The sequence below is a fragment of the Canis aureus genome, chromosome 11 (assembly GCF_053574225.1).
Source record: "Canis aureus isolate CA01 chromosome 11, VMU_Caureus_v.1.0, whole genome shotgun sequence".
Classification (NCBI taxonomy): domain Eukaryota; kingdom Metazoa; phylum Chordata; class Mammalia; order Carnivora; family Canidae; genus Canis; species Canis aureus.
In genome coordinates this window covers 19,844,777-19,864,112 of record NC_135621.1, presented here as the reverse complement: position 1 = coordinate 19,864,112, position 19,336 = coordinate 19,844,777, and the positions used below count along the sequence as shown (strand labels likewise).

General features: G+C 46.6%; 1 protein-coding gene across 8 annotated transcripts in view; it reads left to right on the top strand.

Annotated features, from left to right (window-relative positions):
- Positions 1 to 785: 785 nt before the first annotated feature.
- The window catches only part of MOV10L1 (Mov10 like RNA helicase 1), a 73,038-nt gene continuing 54,487 nt past the window's right edge, over positions 786 to 19,336 (top strand). For 4 of the 8 annotated variants that reach the window (XM_077914016.1, XM_077914021.1, XM_077914017.1 and 1 more), the window contains exons 1-3: positions 1,562 to 1,716; positions 2,744 to 2,928; positions 13,632 to 13,794. In XM_077914016.1, coding sequence (XP_077770142.1) covers positions 1,620 to 1,716; positions 2,744 to 2,928; positions 13,632 to 13,794 — 445 coding nt within the window. In that variant the 5' untranslated portion in view covers positions 1,562 to 1,619. Of the gene's footprint in view, positions 1,075 to 1,561; positions 1,717 to 2,743; positions 2,929 to 13,631; positions 13,795 to 19,336 lie in introns of those variants that run through there. The other 4 variants (XM_077914015.1, XM_077914014.1, XM_077914019.1 and 1 more) reach the window with 3 other exon arrangements.

Genomic DNA, 19,336 nt, shown 5'->3' with positions numbered 1-19,336 from the left:
CGGGCGCATCCGGTGCTGCGCACAGAGCAAGCCGCACGACGGTGAGAGCAGATGCGGCCGGTCGGCGCCGAGCCACAGGCGCTCGGGTTCTGAGGCGCCACGGCGACGAGAACGTCAGGCGCCCAGGAGCCCGCAGGACCCGTCGGGGCAGCCACGCCTCGAGGCCGCCGCCTGCCCCTGACGGACCTTGACGCCCTGCTGCGCCGCCGGGGGAGCGGCGGTGGCGGCGGGCTCCAGTCCAGGAGGCAGGCCTGCCGCACAGGGGGCCGCGCAGTGCACTCCTCCCCGGCCTCTGCGGGAGCCTGGGCCGCCGCCAGCGCCTGCCCCGCAGCCCCTTCCTCGCCTCCGCCCCCACGCGGGGCGCCACGGAGCTTCGCCGCGGCCGCAGGTGACCACGCTGAGGCGGAGTCCGCTGGCTTCGGACGTGCGGCCCTGCCACGGCCGCTAACGGGACGGACCCTCCCCCCCCCACACCCGCTGACGGGACGGACCCTCCCCCCCCCACACCCGCTGACGGGACGGACCCTCCCCCCCCCACACCCGCTGACGGGACGGACCCTCCCCCCCCCACACCCGCTGACGGGACGGACCCTCCCCCCCCCACACCCGCTGACGGGACGGACCCTCCCCCCCCCACACCCGCTGACGGGACGGACCCTCCCCCCCCCACACCCGCTGACGGGACGGACCCTCCCCCCCCCACACCCGCTGACGGGACGGACCCTCCCCCCCCACACCCGCTGACGGGACGGACCCTCCCCCCCCCGCCCGCTGACAGGACGGGCCCTCACTCGTACCTCTCCCCCCCCAGGGGTGTCTCGCGCAGGCTGCCGCTTTGAGCCAGACAAACGCTAAGGAGGAATTAGCACAAAATCGCGAGAAACCCCCGGTTCCGGAGAAATTTATCCGCGCGGTGGGAGGAGGAGGCCCCGAGGCCGCCCGGGAGTCTCCGCGAAGGACAAGTGCGCGGAATCCACGCCGCCATCTGCAGGCCCAGCTCGACTGGGGCTCCGCGAACGCGCGTCTCCTTTCCACCCTAAGAAGGTACAAAGCCTGGATCAGCAGCAACGACAGGTAAGAGACGCGCGGCCCTGGAGAAAACCAACGACTGCGAGGGCTGTAACGGCGCAGCCAGAGCCGGGCGGCGGGGCGGAGCGGGTCACGAGCTCCCGGGGCAGCCCAAGCGGAGCCCCTCAACGCGCTCCTCCCGGCGCCCCGCCCACAGCGCGACACCACGTGCCCAGCCGGGCGTCTAGCCCGCCCACACCTCGTCTCTCTGGGCCGCGTGCTAACAGTCGCCAACCGCCAGCCACCCGCTGCTAACGGTCGCGCGCGTGCAGGGAGCCCATTGGCCGAGGGTGTGAAGGGCGGGCGCAGGCGCGGGGACTTCAAGCTCATTGGCCGAGGACGTGAAGGGCGGGCGCAGGCGCGGGGACTTCGAGCTCATTGGCCGAGGGTGCGAAGGGCGGGCGCAGGCGCGTGGACTTGGAGCCCATTGGCCGAGGGTGCAAAGCGTGGGCTCAGGCGCGCTCGCACCGACACCATTGGTCGAGGGCGGCGGGAGGCGCGTGGCCGTGTGCCGACGGCGGGTGGCGGGCGGCGGGAGTAGTCGCGGAGCCATGCTGCGCCTCGCGGCCAAGCTGCTGGCGTTCTTCTGGAGGAGGGCAGACGGCACTGAGGAGGAGGCCGGGCCGCAGGCGCCCGAGCTCGCGGAAGGTGCCTGCGGGGCAGGGCGGGGGGCGGCGCGGCTCCGAATGCCGGCCCTGAGCGCCTCCCTGGGTCGCCGTGTCCCCCGCCGGGACTGACGCCACTGGGGGGAGGGGCGCTCGCGGCGGGTCCTGAGGCGGGTCCGCGCTGGGCGTGGCGCCGCTCTGGGAACACCCGAGAGCCCTCACGGTGACCCGGAGCGCGGGGCTGCCCCGCCCCTCCCCCCTCCAACCTCGGGCGTCCAGGTCTCCACGTGCCGTGTGGACGCGGCCCTGGCCCGCCCGCCGGTCCTCCAGGGTGAGAATCGGAGCGGTGGCCCTCCAGTTGCTGCCTCTAATTTATGAAGACGTGAGGTTGCCGCCAGAGGCTGGAAGCCGCGGACCGGGGGCAGACCTGGGGCGGGCAGCGTGCTAAGCGCCGTCTGTATGCGGACTCAGGACCTGGAGCCCGGCGTCGGGCTCGTCCGTGGAACGCGCGCTTCCCGCAGCTGCTTGAACTGCACACGACGGCCGTGCCCGCGCCCTGGGCACCTCGGCCTCGTCCTGCCGGAGAGGCGCTCCCGGGGCGGGGGAGCGCTCACCGCGTGGACAGGCTTCCGCGCCGCGCCCAGAATGTGCCCGGGCCCCTTGCTGGGCGAGGTGACAACCCGCTGACGCCGCGGCTGGGTTCCTGGTGCGGGAGGACCGTGACGGCAGCGCCTGCGCACGCGGGGGGTACCCCAGAGGCTCGCTTGTGCAGCCACGCCCGGCCTGTGCCCAGGCAGCTCTGTTGGGTGGAGGCTGCGGCTGGCCCTGTATCGCTGTCGAGAACGCGCACAGAGACCCCCACGCGGCCGTAGACGAGCGGGGCGTCAGAGCCAGGCCTCTGGCCGTGGACTCCGCGCCCGCCCACCGCGCCCACCGCCTGTGCTTTAGAGGGACCTGCTCCGAGGGCTCCAGTGGGCTGGGGGCTCCATCCAGGGACGCTTCCCTTTCTCGGCAGTGTCCGCTGCCTTAACCTTTACGCTTTAGGTAACCTCTTTTTTTATGCGTCTCAGGGGACACCAAGTTGAAGACCATCCAGGGTGTGGTAACGAGGTACTGCAGCGATTATGGCATGATTGATGATTTGATCTACTTTTCCAACGAAGTTGTGACTAGCAAGGTGCTTCTCAATGTGGGGCAGGAGGTCATCGCGGTTGTGCAAGAAGATAAGGTGTCCAGCGGGCTGAAGGCAATCAGGGTAAGGCCTAATTGTTTGTTTCCAGGGTCTCCGATGTGCAGCCTCAGGTCACCATCCTTCTGGGAGCTAAGCTCTCAGGGACAACACGGGCAGGGCAGAGACTGAGACGGACCTGCTTGCAGTGCTTTTGTTTTCATGATGGCAGTTATTGTGTGTTCAAATGTAAAAATGTATAATTCAGAATATAAAGCTTGTTTGTAACTTTATGTCGTGACAAGGAATGCTTAATGTTTGTTTATTTTAGTATTTCAAAAAAGCTTAAAAGGGCAGCCCGGGTGGCTCAGCGGTTTATCGCCGCCTTCAGCCCAGGGTGTGATCCTGGAGACCCAGGATCCAGTCCCATGTTGGGCTCCCTGCGTGGAGCCTGCTTCTCCCTTTGCCTGGGTCTCTGCCTCTCCCTCTCTCTCTCTCTGTCTCTGAATGAATAAATAAATAAAATCTTAAAAGTAAAAACTTTAAAACTGATCATTACATTTTTTTAAAGAAGAAAGCAAAGGGTGTACCTTTATTTTTCAGTAAGCTTAAATCCTTGAGGGGCACAGTGTCACACAGATTCCGTGGCCAGTGGCTTTAGCAGGAAGTTTCAGATTTTGGCACAAACCATGTCACTGTTTCCAGGAGCAGGAGTTACTTTTCCCCAGATGACTCTGGTTTTATTCAGTTTGCCACCAGGAGTCACTGTGGTGTTCTCTGCTTTCTACACAGAAGGTTAGATAGATTTCAGTTTTATCTGGAGCAAAGACACATTAAGTTTTAAGAAGAGTTGTGTGCTCCCCCTGGTTCCAGAGACCCCAGTTAGAGCCAGCAAGAATGGCCTTGGAGCACAGCCTTGCAGACATACTTGTCCTTCCAGGAGTCCTGTTCCCAGCAGGTCTCCACAGGCTCCCAGATGGTGGAACGAGTGGACCTTTGCAATCCACTTAGCAAAGAGAATTGGTGGATTCTATTCAACAATTTTTCATTTAAAGATAGTGTTTTTGTGCTATAGTTTTTAGAAGTGGAATTGTTGGTCAAAGCATACGCACATTTAACATTTCAGTGGTTATCAGATTATCCTCTAATAACGTTCAAATTAAGTTACTCCCAGGAGCAGGATGAGAGACTGTTACCCAAAGTTGGCAAAGATGTGGAGATACCAATCTCTGAAATCTTTGCCAACCTAAGGGACTTCATAATTTTAATTTTCACTTAAAATAGGTTAATTTTTTGAGTTATTTTTATGTTCTTTATACTGTTTTTGGTTTAAAAAGTCTTTTTTATTTAAAGGTTCTCTATTAGGGAAATTAGAGCTTTTTTTTTTTCCTTTTTGTTAAGAGTTATATTGAGATGGGGCACCTTAGTGTGACTCAGTTGCTTAAGCGTCTACCTTCAGCTCAGGTCATGATCCCAGGGTCCTGGGATCGAGGCCCATGTTGGGCGCTGTACTCAGCAAGGAGTCTGCTTAAGATTCTCTCCCTCCCTCTCTCCCTGTGCACATTCCTCCCCATAAGTAAAATCTTTAAAAAGAGATTTATTGAGATATAATTCATGTAGTATACAGTTTACCCACTTAAAGTGTACAGTTGAGTATATCATGGTCACAGAGTTCTACAATCATCACAATCTTCCATTAGCATTGAGAAATATAACAAGTTTTTCTCTGGGCAGAATTCTCCCCTGGATGGCTTCTTTTTCAGGCATGATCTCACTATGTCAGTCTGTCCAGGCTTTATCTCCCTCTTCTCATTCTTGACTTGCTGGTCTTTTAGGAGAGACACTACTGGGGTTCAAAATTTGTTGAATGTCGTTTTCATTTAAAGTTTTTTTTTTTAATTTTAATCACCATCACCTATTTCACCCATCTCTCTTCTGCTGATAGTTACAAATCTGTTTCTTGGTTTGTCTGTTTCTCTTTTTTTTTCCTCATTCATTTCTTAAAATCCATGTACAGGGGAAATCATGTGGTATTTGTCTTTCTCAGACTTATTTCACTTAGCATAATATTCTCTGGTTCCATCTATGTTGTTGCAAATGGCAAGATTTCCTTTTTTTTCTGACGGCTGAGTGATATTCCATTGTGTATACAGACCCTATCTTTTTTTTAAGATTTTATTTATTTATTCATCAGAGACACAGAGAGAGGCAGAACACAGGCAGAGGGAGAAGCAGGCTCCATGTGGGGGAGCCCAGTGTGGTCCACAGATGCATGTGGACGGGATCCCAGGACTCCAGGATCATGCCCTGGGTCGAAGGCAGGCGCTCAACCACTGAGTCACCCAAGGGTCCTCTTGGACCATGTCTTCATTATCTGTTCATTTGTCAGAGGACATGTGAGGTCCTTACATAGTTTGGCTGTTGTGGACGTTGTTGCTATAAAGATAGGAAATACACGTATCCTTTGAATTAGTGTTTTTGTGTTCTTTGGGTAAATACCCAGTAGTGTGATTACTGGATCTCAGGGGTAGTTCTATTTCTAACTTTTTGAGGACCCTCCACACTGTCTTCCAGAGTGGCCGCACCAGCTTGCATTCCCACCAACAGTGTATGAGGGTTCCCCTTTCTCTGCATCCTCACCAACATCTGTTGTTTCATGACTTGTTAATTTTAGCCATTCTGACAGGTGTGAGATGGTATCTCATTGTGGTTTTGATCTGTATTTCCCTTATGATGAGTGATGTTGAGTATCTTTTCATGTGTCACCTGGCCATTGGTAGGTCTTTGGGATAATGGTCATGTCTTCTGTCCCTTTTTTTTTAAGATTTTATTTATTTATTCATAGAGATACACACACACAGAGAGAGAGAGAGAGGCAGAGACACAGGCAGAGGGAGAAGCAGGCTCCATGCAGGGAGCCCGATGTGGGACTCAATCCAGGGTCTCCAGGATCACACCCCAGGCTGCAAGCGGCACTAAACCACTAAGCCACCAGGGTTGCCCTTCTGTCCCTTTTTTTTTTTTTAATTTATTTATTCATGAGAGAGACAGAGAGAGAAGGGCAGAACCAGAGGCAGAGGGAGAAGCAGGCTCTATACAGGGGCCCGATGTGGGAGTCGATCCTGGGACACAGGGATGGCGCCCTGAGCCAAAGGCAGGCACACCCAACCGCTGAGCCACCTAGGCATTCCATCTTCTGTCCATTTTTAAGTTGGATTGTTTTTTGGGTGTTGTAGGAGTTTTTTTATATATTTTGGATACTAACTCTTTACTAGATGTTATTTTCAAATATCTTCTCCCATTTTGTAGGTTACCTTTTAGTTTTATTGGTTGTTTTCCTTCACTGTGCAGAAGCTTTTTATTTTAATGTTGTTTCAGTAGTTTATTTTTGCTTCCGTTTCCCTTGCCTTGAGACCTATCTAGAAAAATGTGGCTATGGCCAGTGTCAAAGAACTTACTGCCTGTGTCCTGTTCAAAGATTCTACGGTTTCAGGCCTCACATTTGAGTCTTTGATCCACCGTGAATTTACTTCTGTGTATGGTGTGAGAAAGAGGTATAGTTTCATTCTTTTACATGTGGCAATCCAGTATTCCCAAGACCACTTGTTGACAAGGAGACTGTTTCCCATTGGATATTCTTTTTTTTTATTTTTTTGTCAAAGACTAACTGACCATATAATTGTGGGTCTATTTCTAGGTTTTTTATCTTATTCCCTTGCTCTGTGTGTCTAATTATGTGCCCGGACCATACTGTTCTAATTACTACCACTTTGTAATATAACTTGAAGTCTGGAATTGTGATGCCTACAGTTTGATTTTTCATTTTCAGGATTGCTTTGTTTTTTTTTTTAAAGATTTGTTTATTTAAAAAAATTATTTATTCATGAGAGAGGAGTCAGAGACACAGGCAGAGAGAGAAGTAGCCTCTGCCCCCACCCCACCCCCCGGCAGGGAGCCTGATGTGGGACCCTATCCCTGGAACTGGGATCACGCCTTGAGCCAAAGGCAGACACTCAATTGCTGAGCCACCCAGGCGTCCCTTCAGGATTGCTTTGGCTATTCAAGGTTTTTTGTGGTCCCATACAAATTTTAGGATTGTTCTAGCTCTGTAAAAAATGCTGTTGGTATTTTGATAGGGATTGCATTAAATGTGTAGATTGCTTTGGGTAGTATAGATGTATTAGCAATATGTTCTTCCAACTGATGAACATCTTTGCATCATCTTGAGTTTATTTCATCAGTGTTCTGTGGTTTTCAGAGTGCAGGTCTTTCACCTCTTTCATGAAGTTTATTCCTTGGTATTTTACTGTTTTACAAGGTGCAATTGTAAGTGGGATTTTCTTAATTTCACTTTTTGCAGCTTCATTATTAGTGCATAGGAATGCAACATATTTCTGTAGATATTCTGTGATTGTACTACATTCATTTATCAGTTCTAGTAGTTTTTTGGTGGGGCCTTGACGGTTTTCCATATAGAGTATCTTGTTATATGCATATGGTGAGTTTTACTTCTTCCTTAGCAATTTGGATGCTTTTTATTTCTGTATGTTGTCGGATTGCTATGGCTAGGACTTCCAGTACTATGTCAAATAACAGTGGGAAGAGTGAACATCCTTATCTTGTTGGGAAATTAGAGATTTTTAAGGAAGATCACTATATGAAAGTGCTGTAGATGTTTTCCCCAAGGTGTGTTTTGACTTGGTTTTATAAAGTTTTGTTTGAGGCACCTGGGGGGCTCAGTTGATTAAGTGTCTGCTCTTGGCTTGGGTCCCAATTCCAGGCTCCTGGGAGTCTGCTTCTCCCTTTGCTTTCCGCCCCACCTGCTTGCTTCTGCTTGCATTTGTGTGCGCACACAGGCGCATGTGCATCCTCTCTCACTCAAATAAAATCTTTTAAAAAATAAAGTTTCATTTTAAATAGTTAAATGTGTCTATGTTTTTCACATGGCTTCTTGGCCTCTAAGAATCCATAGGCTTATTCCATTTACACGTATGCAGTCAAGCTTTCTTCTGAAAATTTATTGGCATTTAAATATTTAATTTGCCTGGAATTTATTTGCTATACAGACTGAAAAAGGGAACCAGACATTTCTTTCTCAGTAGCTAACCAGTCATCCCACTTGTTTTCCTTCTCATTAGGATTGTCCCTTTTATCATACACCAGAACCCCATGTGGATAGGGCCCCCTTGGTCCTGATGTGTATGTGTGGGTCCCTGTGGCCCTGACTCATCCATGGATGATAGGCAGGTTTTCCTCCTCGATGTGGATGGAATTCTCCCTCTCTGATTATTCTGGATGAACATTAGAGTCATTCTGTTGTTTCTCCTCCTCGGCTCAGAATCACTTTGGACAGCACTGAGTTTGTGGATCCAGTTTAGCTAAGTGAAATGTAGATCATATACAGACTTCTTCAGCTATGATTCATGCAATTACTTAAGCCTGCTTTTATGTTCTTTTTATATCCCAATAGCTTTATTTAGGTTCTGCTAATTTCTTGTTTATTTCCAAGAATTTTAATGTTTATATTCTATTTATCCATATAATTTTGCTTTGAATTTATATTTTTTGAGATTTATTTATTTATTTACTTATTTATTTATTTATTTTAGAGAGAATGAGAGCACAGGCAGGAGGGGCAGAGGGAGAGAAAGAATCTCAAGCAGACTCCATGCCCAGTGTAGAGCCTGATGCAGGGCTCAATCCTACGACCCAGAGATCAGCCCTGAGCTGAAACCAAGAGTTGGATGCTCAACCGACTGTGCCACCCAGGTGCCTCTATATTTTTAATTTTTTTCCTATGTAGGAAAGCTACTGGGTTCTGTTATGTAATTTGGAAGCTGGCAAACTTAACTGAGCCCAACTCCTTTTTAAAAATGGCTGAGATGAGGAGCACCTGGGTGGCACAGTTGCTTAAGCGTCTAACTCTTGATTTTGGCTCGGGTCATGATCTCAGGGTTGTAGGATCAGCCCCACATAAGGCTTCTTATCGGGTGTGAAGCCTACTTGAGATTCTCCTTTTCCCTGTCTTGTTCCAGCCCCACCCTGCACACACACATGTGTGCTCTCTCAAAAAAAAAAAAAAAAAAAGGGTTTGGGGCACCTCGTGGCTCAGTCAGTTAAGTGTCCAACTCTTGGTTTCAGCCCAGGTCATGATTTTAGAGTCATGGAGTCAAGCCCCGTGTTGAGCTCCATGCTCACCACAAAGTCTGCTTGAGATTCCTTCTCCCTCTCCCTCCTGCTCACTCTCTCTCTCTCTCCCAAATAAATACAATCTTGGGATGCCTGGGTGGCTCAGCAGTTGAGCATCTGTCTTAGGCTCAGGGTGTGACCCCCAGATCCTGGGATCAAGTCCCTCATCAGGCTCCTCAGGGGAAGGCTGCTTCTCCCTCTGCCTGTGTGTCTGCCTCTTTCCCTCTCTGTCTCTCACGAACAAATAAATAAAATATTTAAAAAATTTTTAATGTGGTTGAAATATACTGTATTAATTACTGTTGTAGTTAGTAAATGGTATCTTAATGTTAATTTTTCAAGTCTTAAAAATAACGTTTAAATATCAGATTTTATAAATTTCATCATTCGATATGATAGCAATCATGTATGGCTATTTAAGTTTAAATTTATTAAAAGTAAATAAAATGTAAAATTCCTCCACTTCACTAACCACATTTCAAGTGCTAAATGCAGTGCTGGCTACCAGATTGGACAGCACAAACATAAAACCTTTCTGTCATTACAGAAAGTTCTAGTAGGTTGCTCTGGCCCATAGTGCTACCAAAAAAACCCTTAATACACTCCAGCTTTGCTTTATTTCCTCAAGCCCAGTGCTTTTCTTGGTTTCTATTCTTAGCTCTTCAGTAGATCCTGAATTACTTGAATAATATGCTTACACGCTTGCTTGATTTACCAACATTAGAGGTAGTATTTACTGATTTCATGAAAGATAGGTAATTTTTTTGCTTACTTTTTATGGGACTTAACTGTGGTAAAATACATATAACATGAAATTTACCATTTTAACCATTTTTTAGGCGTACAATCCAGTGACATTAAGCATATTATAACATGATTGTGCACCCATTACCACTATTTTCACAACTTCATCATCATCCCTGAAATAATAGTTCACTATTCTACTTTGTCGCTATGAATTTGGCTGTTCTAGGTATCTCATATGCGTGGGATCATGTGACATTTGTCCTTTTGTGTTTGTATTGTTGGATTTAACAATATTTTCAAGGTTTATCCACTGGCTGAATAATACTGCATTGTGTGTATAGACTACAGTTTGTATGCTTTTCTGCTAATGGACACTTGGAATGTTTCTATCTTTTGGTTATTGTGAATAATGCTGCTTTGAACAGGTGTCTTTGAGTCTATATTTTCTTTTGGGTACATACCTTGGAGTGAGATTACAGAGGTCATATAGTCATTCTATATTTAGCTCCTTTTTTAATTTTTTTTTTTTTTTATTCAGAGAGAGAGAGAGGCAGAGACACAGGCGGAGGGAGAAGCAGGCACCATGCAGAGAGCCCGATGTGGGACTCGATCCCGGGTCTCCAGGATCATGCCTGGGCTGCAGGCGGCGCTAAACCGCTGAGCCACCCGGGCTGCCCTATATTTAGCTCTTTGAGGAACCAGCAAACTTTTCCTTAGTAGCTGCACCGTTTTATGTTCCCTCCAGCAATACACAGGGTTCCGGTTTTTCTACATCTTCACCAACATTAGTTACTTTCCATTTGTTTGACGTTAGCTATCCTAGTGGCTATGAGGTGCTCTGTTACTGTGGCTTTGATTTCCCTTTCCCTAATAATCAGTGATATTGAACATCTTTTCATGTTTTCATTGGTCATTTATAGATCTTCTTTGGAGAAATGTCCATTTGAGTTCTTTGCCCATATTTTAATTATCTTATTTTCTTCTTCAGAAATTCTTTATATATAATGGATATTAATGTCTTCATCAGATCCATGGTTTAGAGGATGCCTGGGTGGCTCAGTGGTTGAGCACTTGCCTTCGTCCCAGGGTGTGATCCTGGAGTCCCAGGACCGAAGCCATTGGGCTCCCTGCATGGAGCCTGCTTTTCCCTCTGCTTGTGTCTCTGCCCCTCTCTTTGTGTCTCTCATGAATAAATAAAATATTTTTAAAATTTAGAACCTCTGTGGATCAAAGGATACTATCAAGAAAAACTGAAAAGATAACCCACAGAATGAGAGGAATGTTTGTAAACCATGTATTTTTTTTTTAATCGTATTTATTCATGAGAGAGACACAGAGAGAGGCAGAGACAACAGGGAGAGGGAGAAGCAGGCTCCATGCAGGGAACCCGATGTGGGGCTCAATCCTGGGACTCCAGGATCACGCCCTGAGCCAAAGACAGAAACTTAACCACTGAGCCACCCAGGCTTCCCAAAAGGTTCTAAATTTTGAAGTACAATTTATTTTTTTTAATTGCCTGTGCTTTTGATATCAATATAAAAATCATTGATTAATCCAAATCATGAAGATTTTCACATCTGCTTACTTCTACAAGTTTTATAGTTTCAGCTCTTAAGTTTAAGCCTTTGATCCATTTTGCATTAATTTTTTTAGTATGGTGTTGAGTAAGGATTTCCTTCATTCATTTGCGTGTTGATAGCCAGTTTTACCTTTTCACTTTTGAGTGGTCTTAGCCTCTTGTTGAAAAATCACTTGACCAGGGGTGCCTGGGTGGCTCAGTATATTAAGTGTCTGCCATCACGTACTGGAATTGAGCCCCATGTCAGGCTCCCTGCTCAGTGAGGAGCCTTCTTTTCCCTCTCCTGCTTCCCCCTTGCTCTGTCAAATAAAATCTTAAAAAAAAATCACTTGACCATATTCTATTCCATCAGCCTTGTTTGTCTTTATGGCACTACCACACTCTTTTTTTTTTTTTTTTTTTAATGATAGTCACAGAGAGAGAGAGAGAGAGAGAGAGGCAGAGACACAGGCAGAGGGAGAAGCAGGCTCCATGCACCAGGAGCCCGATGTGGGATTCGATCCCGGGTCTCCAGGATCGCGCCCTGGGCCAAAGGCAGGCGCCAAACCGCTGCGCCACCCAGGGATCCCAGTACCACACTCTTAATTACTGTAGCTTTACAGCACGTTTTGAAATGCTCTTTGTTCTTCCTTTTCTTTTTTTTTAATATTTTTTTAAATTTTTATTTATTTATGATAGTCACAGAGAGAGAGAGAGAGAGAGAGAGGCAGAGACACAGGCAGAGGGAGAAGCAGGCTCCATGCACCGGGAGCCCGACATGGGATTTGATCCCGGGTCTCTAGGATCGCGCCCTGGGCCAAAAGCAGGAACCGCTGCGCCACCCAGGGATCCCCTGTTCTTCCTTTTCAAGATGATACTTGTGGTTCAGGGTCCTTTCAAGGGTCTTTGGGTGAATTTTAGGATGAGGTTTTTTCTATTTCTATTGAAAATGTCATTGAGTTTTTTTTTTAATTTATTTTTTATGATAGTCACAGAGAGAGAGAGAGGCAGAGACACAGGCAGAGGGAGAAGCAGGCTCCATGCACTGGGAGCCTGACGTGGGATTCGATCCCGGGTCTCCAGGATCGCACCCTGGGCCAAAGGCAGGCGCCAAACCGCTGCGCCACCCAGGGATCCCTGTCATTGAGATTTTGATAGGGATTGATTAAATCCCTATTGATTATGATAGGGATTACATTGAATCTAAATCACATCGAGTAATATCAATACACTAACATTAGATCTTCTGGTCCATGAATGCATTGTATTTCCATTTATTTGTGTCTTTTTTAACTTTTTTCATCTACATTTTGTAGTTTTTAGTGTATGTCTTTTATCTCTTTGATTAACTTTATTCCTGTTTTTTTTCTTTTTTGATGGTATTGTAAGTGAAACTGTTTTCTGAATTTACATTTTTTAATTTATTGCAGGTGCATATAGATGGAACTGATTTCTGTATATTGATTTTGTATGCTCCAAGTTTGCTGGATTTGTTTATTAGCTGTAACATTTTTTTTTAAGATTTATTTTTTATTTACTAATGATAGAGAGAGAGAGGCAGAGACACAGGCAGAGGAGAAGCAGGCTCCATGCTGGGAGCCCGACACGGGACCCGATCCCGGGACTCCAGGACCACGCCCCGGGCCAAAGGCAGGCGCGAAACCGCTGAGCCACCCAGGGATCCCCAACTATAACATTTTTTTTAATGGAATATTAGGCGTTTCTACATATAAGATCATGCTATTACAAACAAAAATTTTTACTTTTCCTTCCCAGGTTGGATGACTTTTATTTCTTTTTCTTGCCCAGTTGCTCTAGCTAGGATCTCAGTGCTTTTGTTAAAGAGAAGTAGCAAAATCCTGCCCTAGTTCCTTATCCTAAGGGAAAAGCCTTCAATTTTTCCATCATTGAGTGTGATGTTAGCTGTGGGTTTTTCATTTGTGGGTTTTATCACATTGAAGAAGTCTCTCCTTCAATTCCTGGTTGGAGTATTCTCTCGTGAAGGGGGAGTCTTCTCAAATGCCTTCTCTACATCAGCTGAGATTTTTGTGTGTTTTTTTTCCTTTGTTCTACCAATGTGTGGTGTGTTATATTGATTGATTTTCATATGTTGGACCTGTGTTGCATTCTGGATAAACCAGCCTTGACTGTGGTGTGTAACCCTTTTAATGCACTGCCATTACTCGGTTTGCTTATGTTTTGAGAATTTTTAATACATATATTCATAGGAGATACTGGTCTGTAGTTTGCTTCTCTTGTCCTTTTATTATGGTTTGAACAGTGGTCTGTCTTGCAGGTGGAAGCTGTCTCAGATAAATGGGAAGATGACAGTAAAACCCATGGTGGAGGGCTGTCTGACTCCAGCCCCCGGGTTCTGATTGGCTGCGTGACATCACTATTGGAAGGTGCTGGCTACATCAGTCAGACCACATACTTCTCTCTGCAGAGTGTCTGTGAAGGTACACTAGATGACTTTATATTTAGGATTAGGTTGTGTTTAATTTTTTTTTAATTTTATGAATTAGATTTGAGATGGTTACACACATTGAAAGGGTCAAATTTGCTTTGTTTGTTAAGAGGATTTCAGACTAGAATGCCTTTACCAGGTGTTGGCTCCAAGCAGATTAGGTGGTGTAGACTGCTGTAGTTTGTTTTGTGTCATCTGTTGAATGGAGTCATTAATTTTTGGGTAATTGTTACTTTCACTTAAGTACTGTTACTAATCTAAGTCAGCATTGTTAATAGACATACAAGGGGACTGCTGTTTACAGAACTTCAGATGTTTTAAAATAGGACTTGGGGGTAACTTTGTGCCTTCACACAAACATATATGTTTTTAATTGCATTTGTTTTTAGCTGTTACAAAATTTTGTTTTTATGCCTAAATAATTTGTTAATGCAATTGTGGAGTTAAACTCAACAACGTTCTTTTTTTTTAATTTTTTTTAATTTATTTATGATAGTCACAGAGAGAGAGAGACAGAGACAGAGACACAGGCAGAGGGAGAAGCAGGCTCCATGCACCAGGAGCCAATGTGGGATTCGATCCCAGGTCTCCAGGATCGCGCCCTGGGCCAAAGGCAGGCGCCAAACCGCTGCGCCACCCAGGGATCCCTCAACAACGTTCTTGAAAGAGAAAACACAATGTGGAAATAGATAAGAGTCCAAAAAGGCCAGGTAGTAAAGCTTGTGGACCATGTGCTGTCTCACAGCTCCTTAACCTCTGGGCTGGTAGGTAGCATGAAAGCAGCAGCCATAGGCACCACCGGAGCAGAAAGATGGGGCTGTGTTCCTGTCAGACTATACTTACAAAAATAGGTGGCAGGATGCCATTGTGAATCTCTGATCTGAATGAAGGTGAGAAGAGGAGGAATTGGACTAGATGTTTATTTACTTTAGGAAGAGTCAGAATGGGCGGTTTCTTTCCTGGCATTCATTAAGCAAATATTAGAAGGCGTTACTCCAGGCCTGGCACTGTTTTGTAGAATGTGCTGTGATAGGAGGCAGAGTAGACAGGACAGTTTTCTGCTCTGTAGTAACCACACAAGTGGTGTGTTAGAGTGTGAGGTGAACCAGCTTGGGATTCCTCTAGGACGCAGTAAGGCACAGCCTCCCTGAGTGCAGAGCTGACTAAGGACTCTGAGGAGGGTCCAGGTGAAGCATGGGCTGTGTCCTAACCCTTGTGAGGTAACCTGGGTGTCTGGTTCAGTTGTGTACAGTGTACTTTCAGCATGGGAGGTGAGCAAGATGTGACTGTTTGAAGGAGGGGTGTCACTGGGGAGAAATGTGAACAGTGTGCAGGTGGGAGGAAAGTCCTCAGGATCACTGAGTCCCCTCAGTCTCCAACTGTAGAGGCAGTGGTGGCCATCAGCCCAGTTTTGTGGATGACACTTCAGATCTAGGCCCCCAAATAACACTCATGGGAATTCTCTTTTTTTTTAAAGTAAACTCTACCCCCAACGTGGGGTTCAAACTTACAACTTCAAGATCAGGAGTCACATGCTGTACCCACTGAGCCAGCCAGGTGCCCTACTTCCTACTCATAGGAAGTCTTATTGTCAGTAGCAGGGCCCAAGCCGTTTTACACATGAATATCCAGTGAGTCCTAAACCCGTTTGGCCAAGGCTGCTAAAATGGGCGTTTAGCCTAAAGCAGGCTCGCTTATGCTCTGCCCTGTGACATTTGAGGCTGGTCATTCAGTTGTGGTGACTGCCCTGAAAGTTGTGGGATGTATTCAGCAGCATCTTTGACCTCTGCCCACTAAATGCCGATTATTACAGCTAGAACATCTGCAGATGTGGCTTGGGTGATAAATGGCCCTGGGAATGAATCAGTGGCCTAAGGGTTGGGGTCTAAAATCCGCGTATGTAACGGACCTGCTTCTTCCCTCTTCATTTCCAGGGTAAGCAGTGGGTGGCCCTCTAGCATCTGCATATCCATGTCACCATCGTGGCCTGAGTTCCAGCCTGGGTCACAACTCAGGCTTTTTTTATTTTCAAATTAAATTGGTTCATGGACCCACTTGTGAGGTACAGAGCAGGTGCCCTGGATCCTTTCTGAGACCTTCCCTAGGCCCAAGAAGCTGGTGCCACACGTAGCACAGGGTGCTGTGCCCTGTGTCAGGGTGCTCCTCATTGACTAGTGTGCCAGTATCCCGGAGGTCCTCATGCTTTCTCTCTGAAAACCTCTACCCGGCAGCTGGCCCCCTCCTTCCTGGGTTGAAGCACAGCCCTCCAACACCCTCTCCCTTCATCAAGTTCTTCAGCTTTTTGGAACTGGACAGTCCGATGTCTTTCTACATCTGCCCTACTCTCCCCCAAACCTGCCCAATATTGCACCCCCAGCCTTGCTCTCTAGCTGCTGGTTGGGATTAGCCTGTGGGACAGCACCCGCCAGTTGTCAGAAGAGAGGGGACGGAGGTTAGGATCACACCCCACCTCATGTCCTGACAGTGGCTGCACTCCTCTCCATGGCAGAGCCATGGCCAGGGTGACCACATAAGTTAGTGTCAGGGCTGGTGCACATGGAGAAGTGGGAGGAGGTGTTAAAATTAATTAAAATTAAATATTCTTGAAATAGTTACACATCAGTTAGCAGATTGATTTTACTATATTGATGGATCTTTAAAGTAGCATTTTTCAGAAACTTTGCAAAAAAAACCTTTTTTTTTTAAAGAAATAGGACTTATGGGCAGCCGGGGTGGCTCAGCGGTTTAGCGCCACCTTCAGCCCAGGGCCTGATCCTGGACTCCCAGAATCGAGTCCCCCATCCAGCTCCCTGTGTGGAGCCTGCTTCTCCCTCTGCCTGTGTCTCTGCCTATGTGTGTGTGTGTGTGTCTCTCTCGTGAATAAATAAATAAAATATTTTAAAAAAAGAAATAGGACTTGGGCTTAATAAAACAACTTAATATTTATTATTCCATTATTATATTCTTGACACATACTTTGAATTTTTTCAGAATTTCTAACACCATGTCACTGGTATTCTAAAAAACATTGGGGTGCATGGGTGGCTCGGTTAAGCATCTGACTCTTGATTTTGGCTCAGATTATGATCTCAGAGTTGTGAGATCAAGCCTTATATCAGGCACCTTGCTCAGCTCAGCAAAGAAGTCTGGTTGAGAGTCTCTCCCTCCCTTGCCCTCTGCCCCCACATCCCATCTGTGTGCAAGCTCTCTTGTGTGTGCTTTTAAACCAATAAATAGAATCCTAATATTTGAAAAACAATAGTAAATAAGTTACTATTTACTAATGTTTAATAACGCTTAAAACACCTATTTTAGTATCTTAATTTTGTTTTTTTATATAGTGGCTTAGAATCTTCAAAGCTGCATTTCATGGTTGATAAACTTGAAACTGAAACCTTTGGCTCTCCCTGTAGGCTGTAACATTTTTAATTGAGGGACTGTTAGTAAGCTCAGAACAAATTCTGCTAAATTCTTAAGTCCAGGTTTTTTTCTATTGAGATATGTCAGGCCAAATGTTTTTATAGGTACTGTCTTTGCCTCTGAGACAAAGGTGATCAAATGTTATAAACTAAAACTTGTCAAATAGTTGTGTCTCTGATTTTTTTTTGAATGTTACATTAAACTCAGATGCCGGGCAGCCTGGGTGGCTCAGCAGTTTAAGCACCACCTGCCTTCAGTCCAGGGTGTGATCCTGGAGTCCCAGGATCGAGTCCCACGTCAGACTCCCTCCATGGAATCTGCTTCTCCCTCTGCCTGTGTCTTTGCCTCTCTCTCTGTATGTGTCTATCATGAATAAATAAATAAAATCTTTAAAAAATAAATAAATAAACTAGGATGCTGTAAATTTATAGGTCATATCAATTTCAATCATTCCATTACAAAATATCCATTTACCTAATTAAAAGTAAAGGGCTTTGTTGGAAGACTTGATGCAAATTGGGTTAGTGTGGAGTCCAATAGTAGGGCTTCAGCTTTATGCTTTGTGCATCATGCAGGCTCCTGGGGCCTCATGGCTTCATTTCCTCTGTTGCTTTGGTGGAAATCAGTGTCACTGTCTTCTATTTACAAGCTGTATTTTCAATAACTGTGATTTAATTATTTTTTAAGATTTTATTTATTTATTTGAGAGAGCATGTGCCTGAGAGAAAGCCCAAGCTGGGGAGGGGGGGCAGAGGGAGAAGCAGACTCCCCATTGAGCAGGGAGCCCCATGGGGCTTGATTTCAGGACCCTGGGATCATGACCTGAGCCCAAGGCAGACGCTCAACCCACTGAGCCCCTGATCCCATGATTTTGATGGGCAAAAAAAATAAAACTGTTATTTGAATTTGCTTCACTGTTTTCTCTTTGAAGTAACTTTATACAACTAACACTTTGTTTCATTTGCCACATGTATCTGAAGAGATATGGAATAAAAAATTAACAGAATTATGTTAAACAGTTATTTGATAACTGAAGTCATGGTTTATAAAACAACATACAAACGTGTCCTGCAACCTGTAAAATTGTGCTTCTGAGCGTTGTCTTAAAATACCACTTGACCTGGAAGTTGATGCTCCAACAGGTTTGTCTCTTCTGGTTTCATACCATCAGTGGTACCACTGTGGCCCTTGTGCTGATCAGCAGGTGTTTGCACTCATAGATATTTATCACCAGCTTTCTTGAGCAACAAACTCAGTTTTAAATTGTGCACTTTGGGTTTTTATTTATGTATTTTTTTAATTTTTATTTATGATAGTCACAGAGAGAGAGAGAGAGGCAGAGACACAGGCAGAGGGAGAAGCAGGCTCCTTGCACTGGGAGTCCGACCTGGGATTCGATCCCGGGTCTCCAGGATCGCGCCCTGGGCCAAAGGCAGGTGCTAAACGCTGCACCACCCAGGGATCCCTATTTATGTATTTTTTTTATTTTTTAGAGAACACGTGTGTGAGGTGGGGAGGGATAGAGGGAGAGAGAGAATTCCAAGCAGGTTTCATGCCCAGCACAGAACCCCACACGGGGCTGGATCCCAGGACCCTGAGATCATCAGCTGAGCCACCCAGGCATCCCTGTACTTTTGTGTTTTGGACTAATGGCTGCAAACTAACACAAAGGTTGTTAACAAGTTGTAGCTTTACACCTTGCATCATAGCACACCTGTGCAGACTACTCTCTGTGTTTTACCTCAGGACTGTTAAGCCACTTATGTCATGGAACCCCCAGTGGCCCAACATTCCCACCAATCCCGCCAGTGGCAGCCCAGCAGCACCTTGCATCCTGCGGGCCACAGCACAGCTATGTGGCACACCCAGGGTCTGGCAGGGGGTCTGAGCTGGGATAGACCTCCCAACTCTGAAGTCTTGAGTACGCTGCCTTGTGTCCGCAAGTCCCCCGTTGTGTACCTGTAGGGAGAGGCACTCACACTGTTTCTGGAAACAGTTGACAGGAAGGAGTGCCCATGATTTAGAGAGACTGCCCACCACGAATGTGCCACACTCCCTAGAGGCTGGTGTCAGAGATTGGCTGTTCAGCTTATTGTGTTGCAATTGTTAATAAT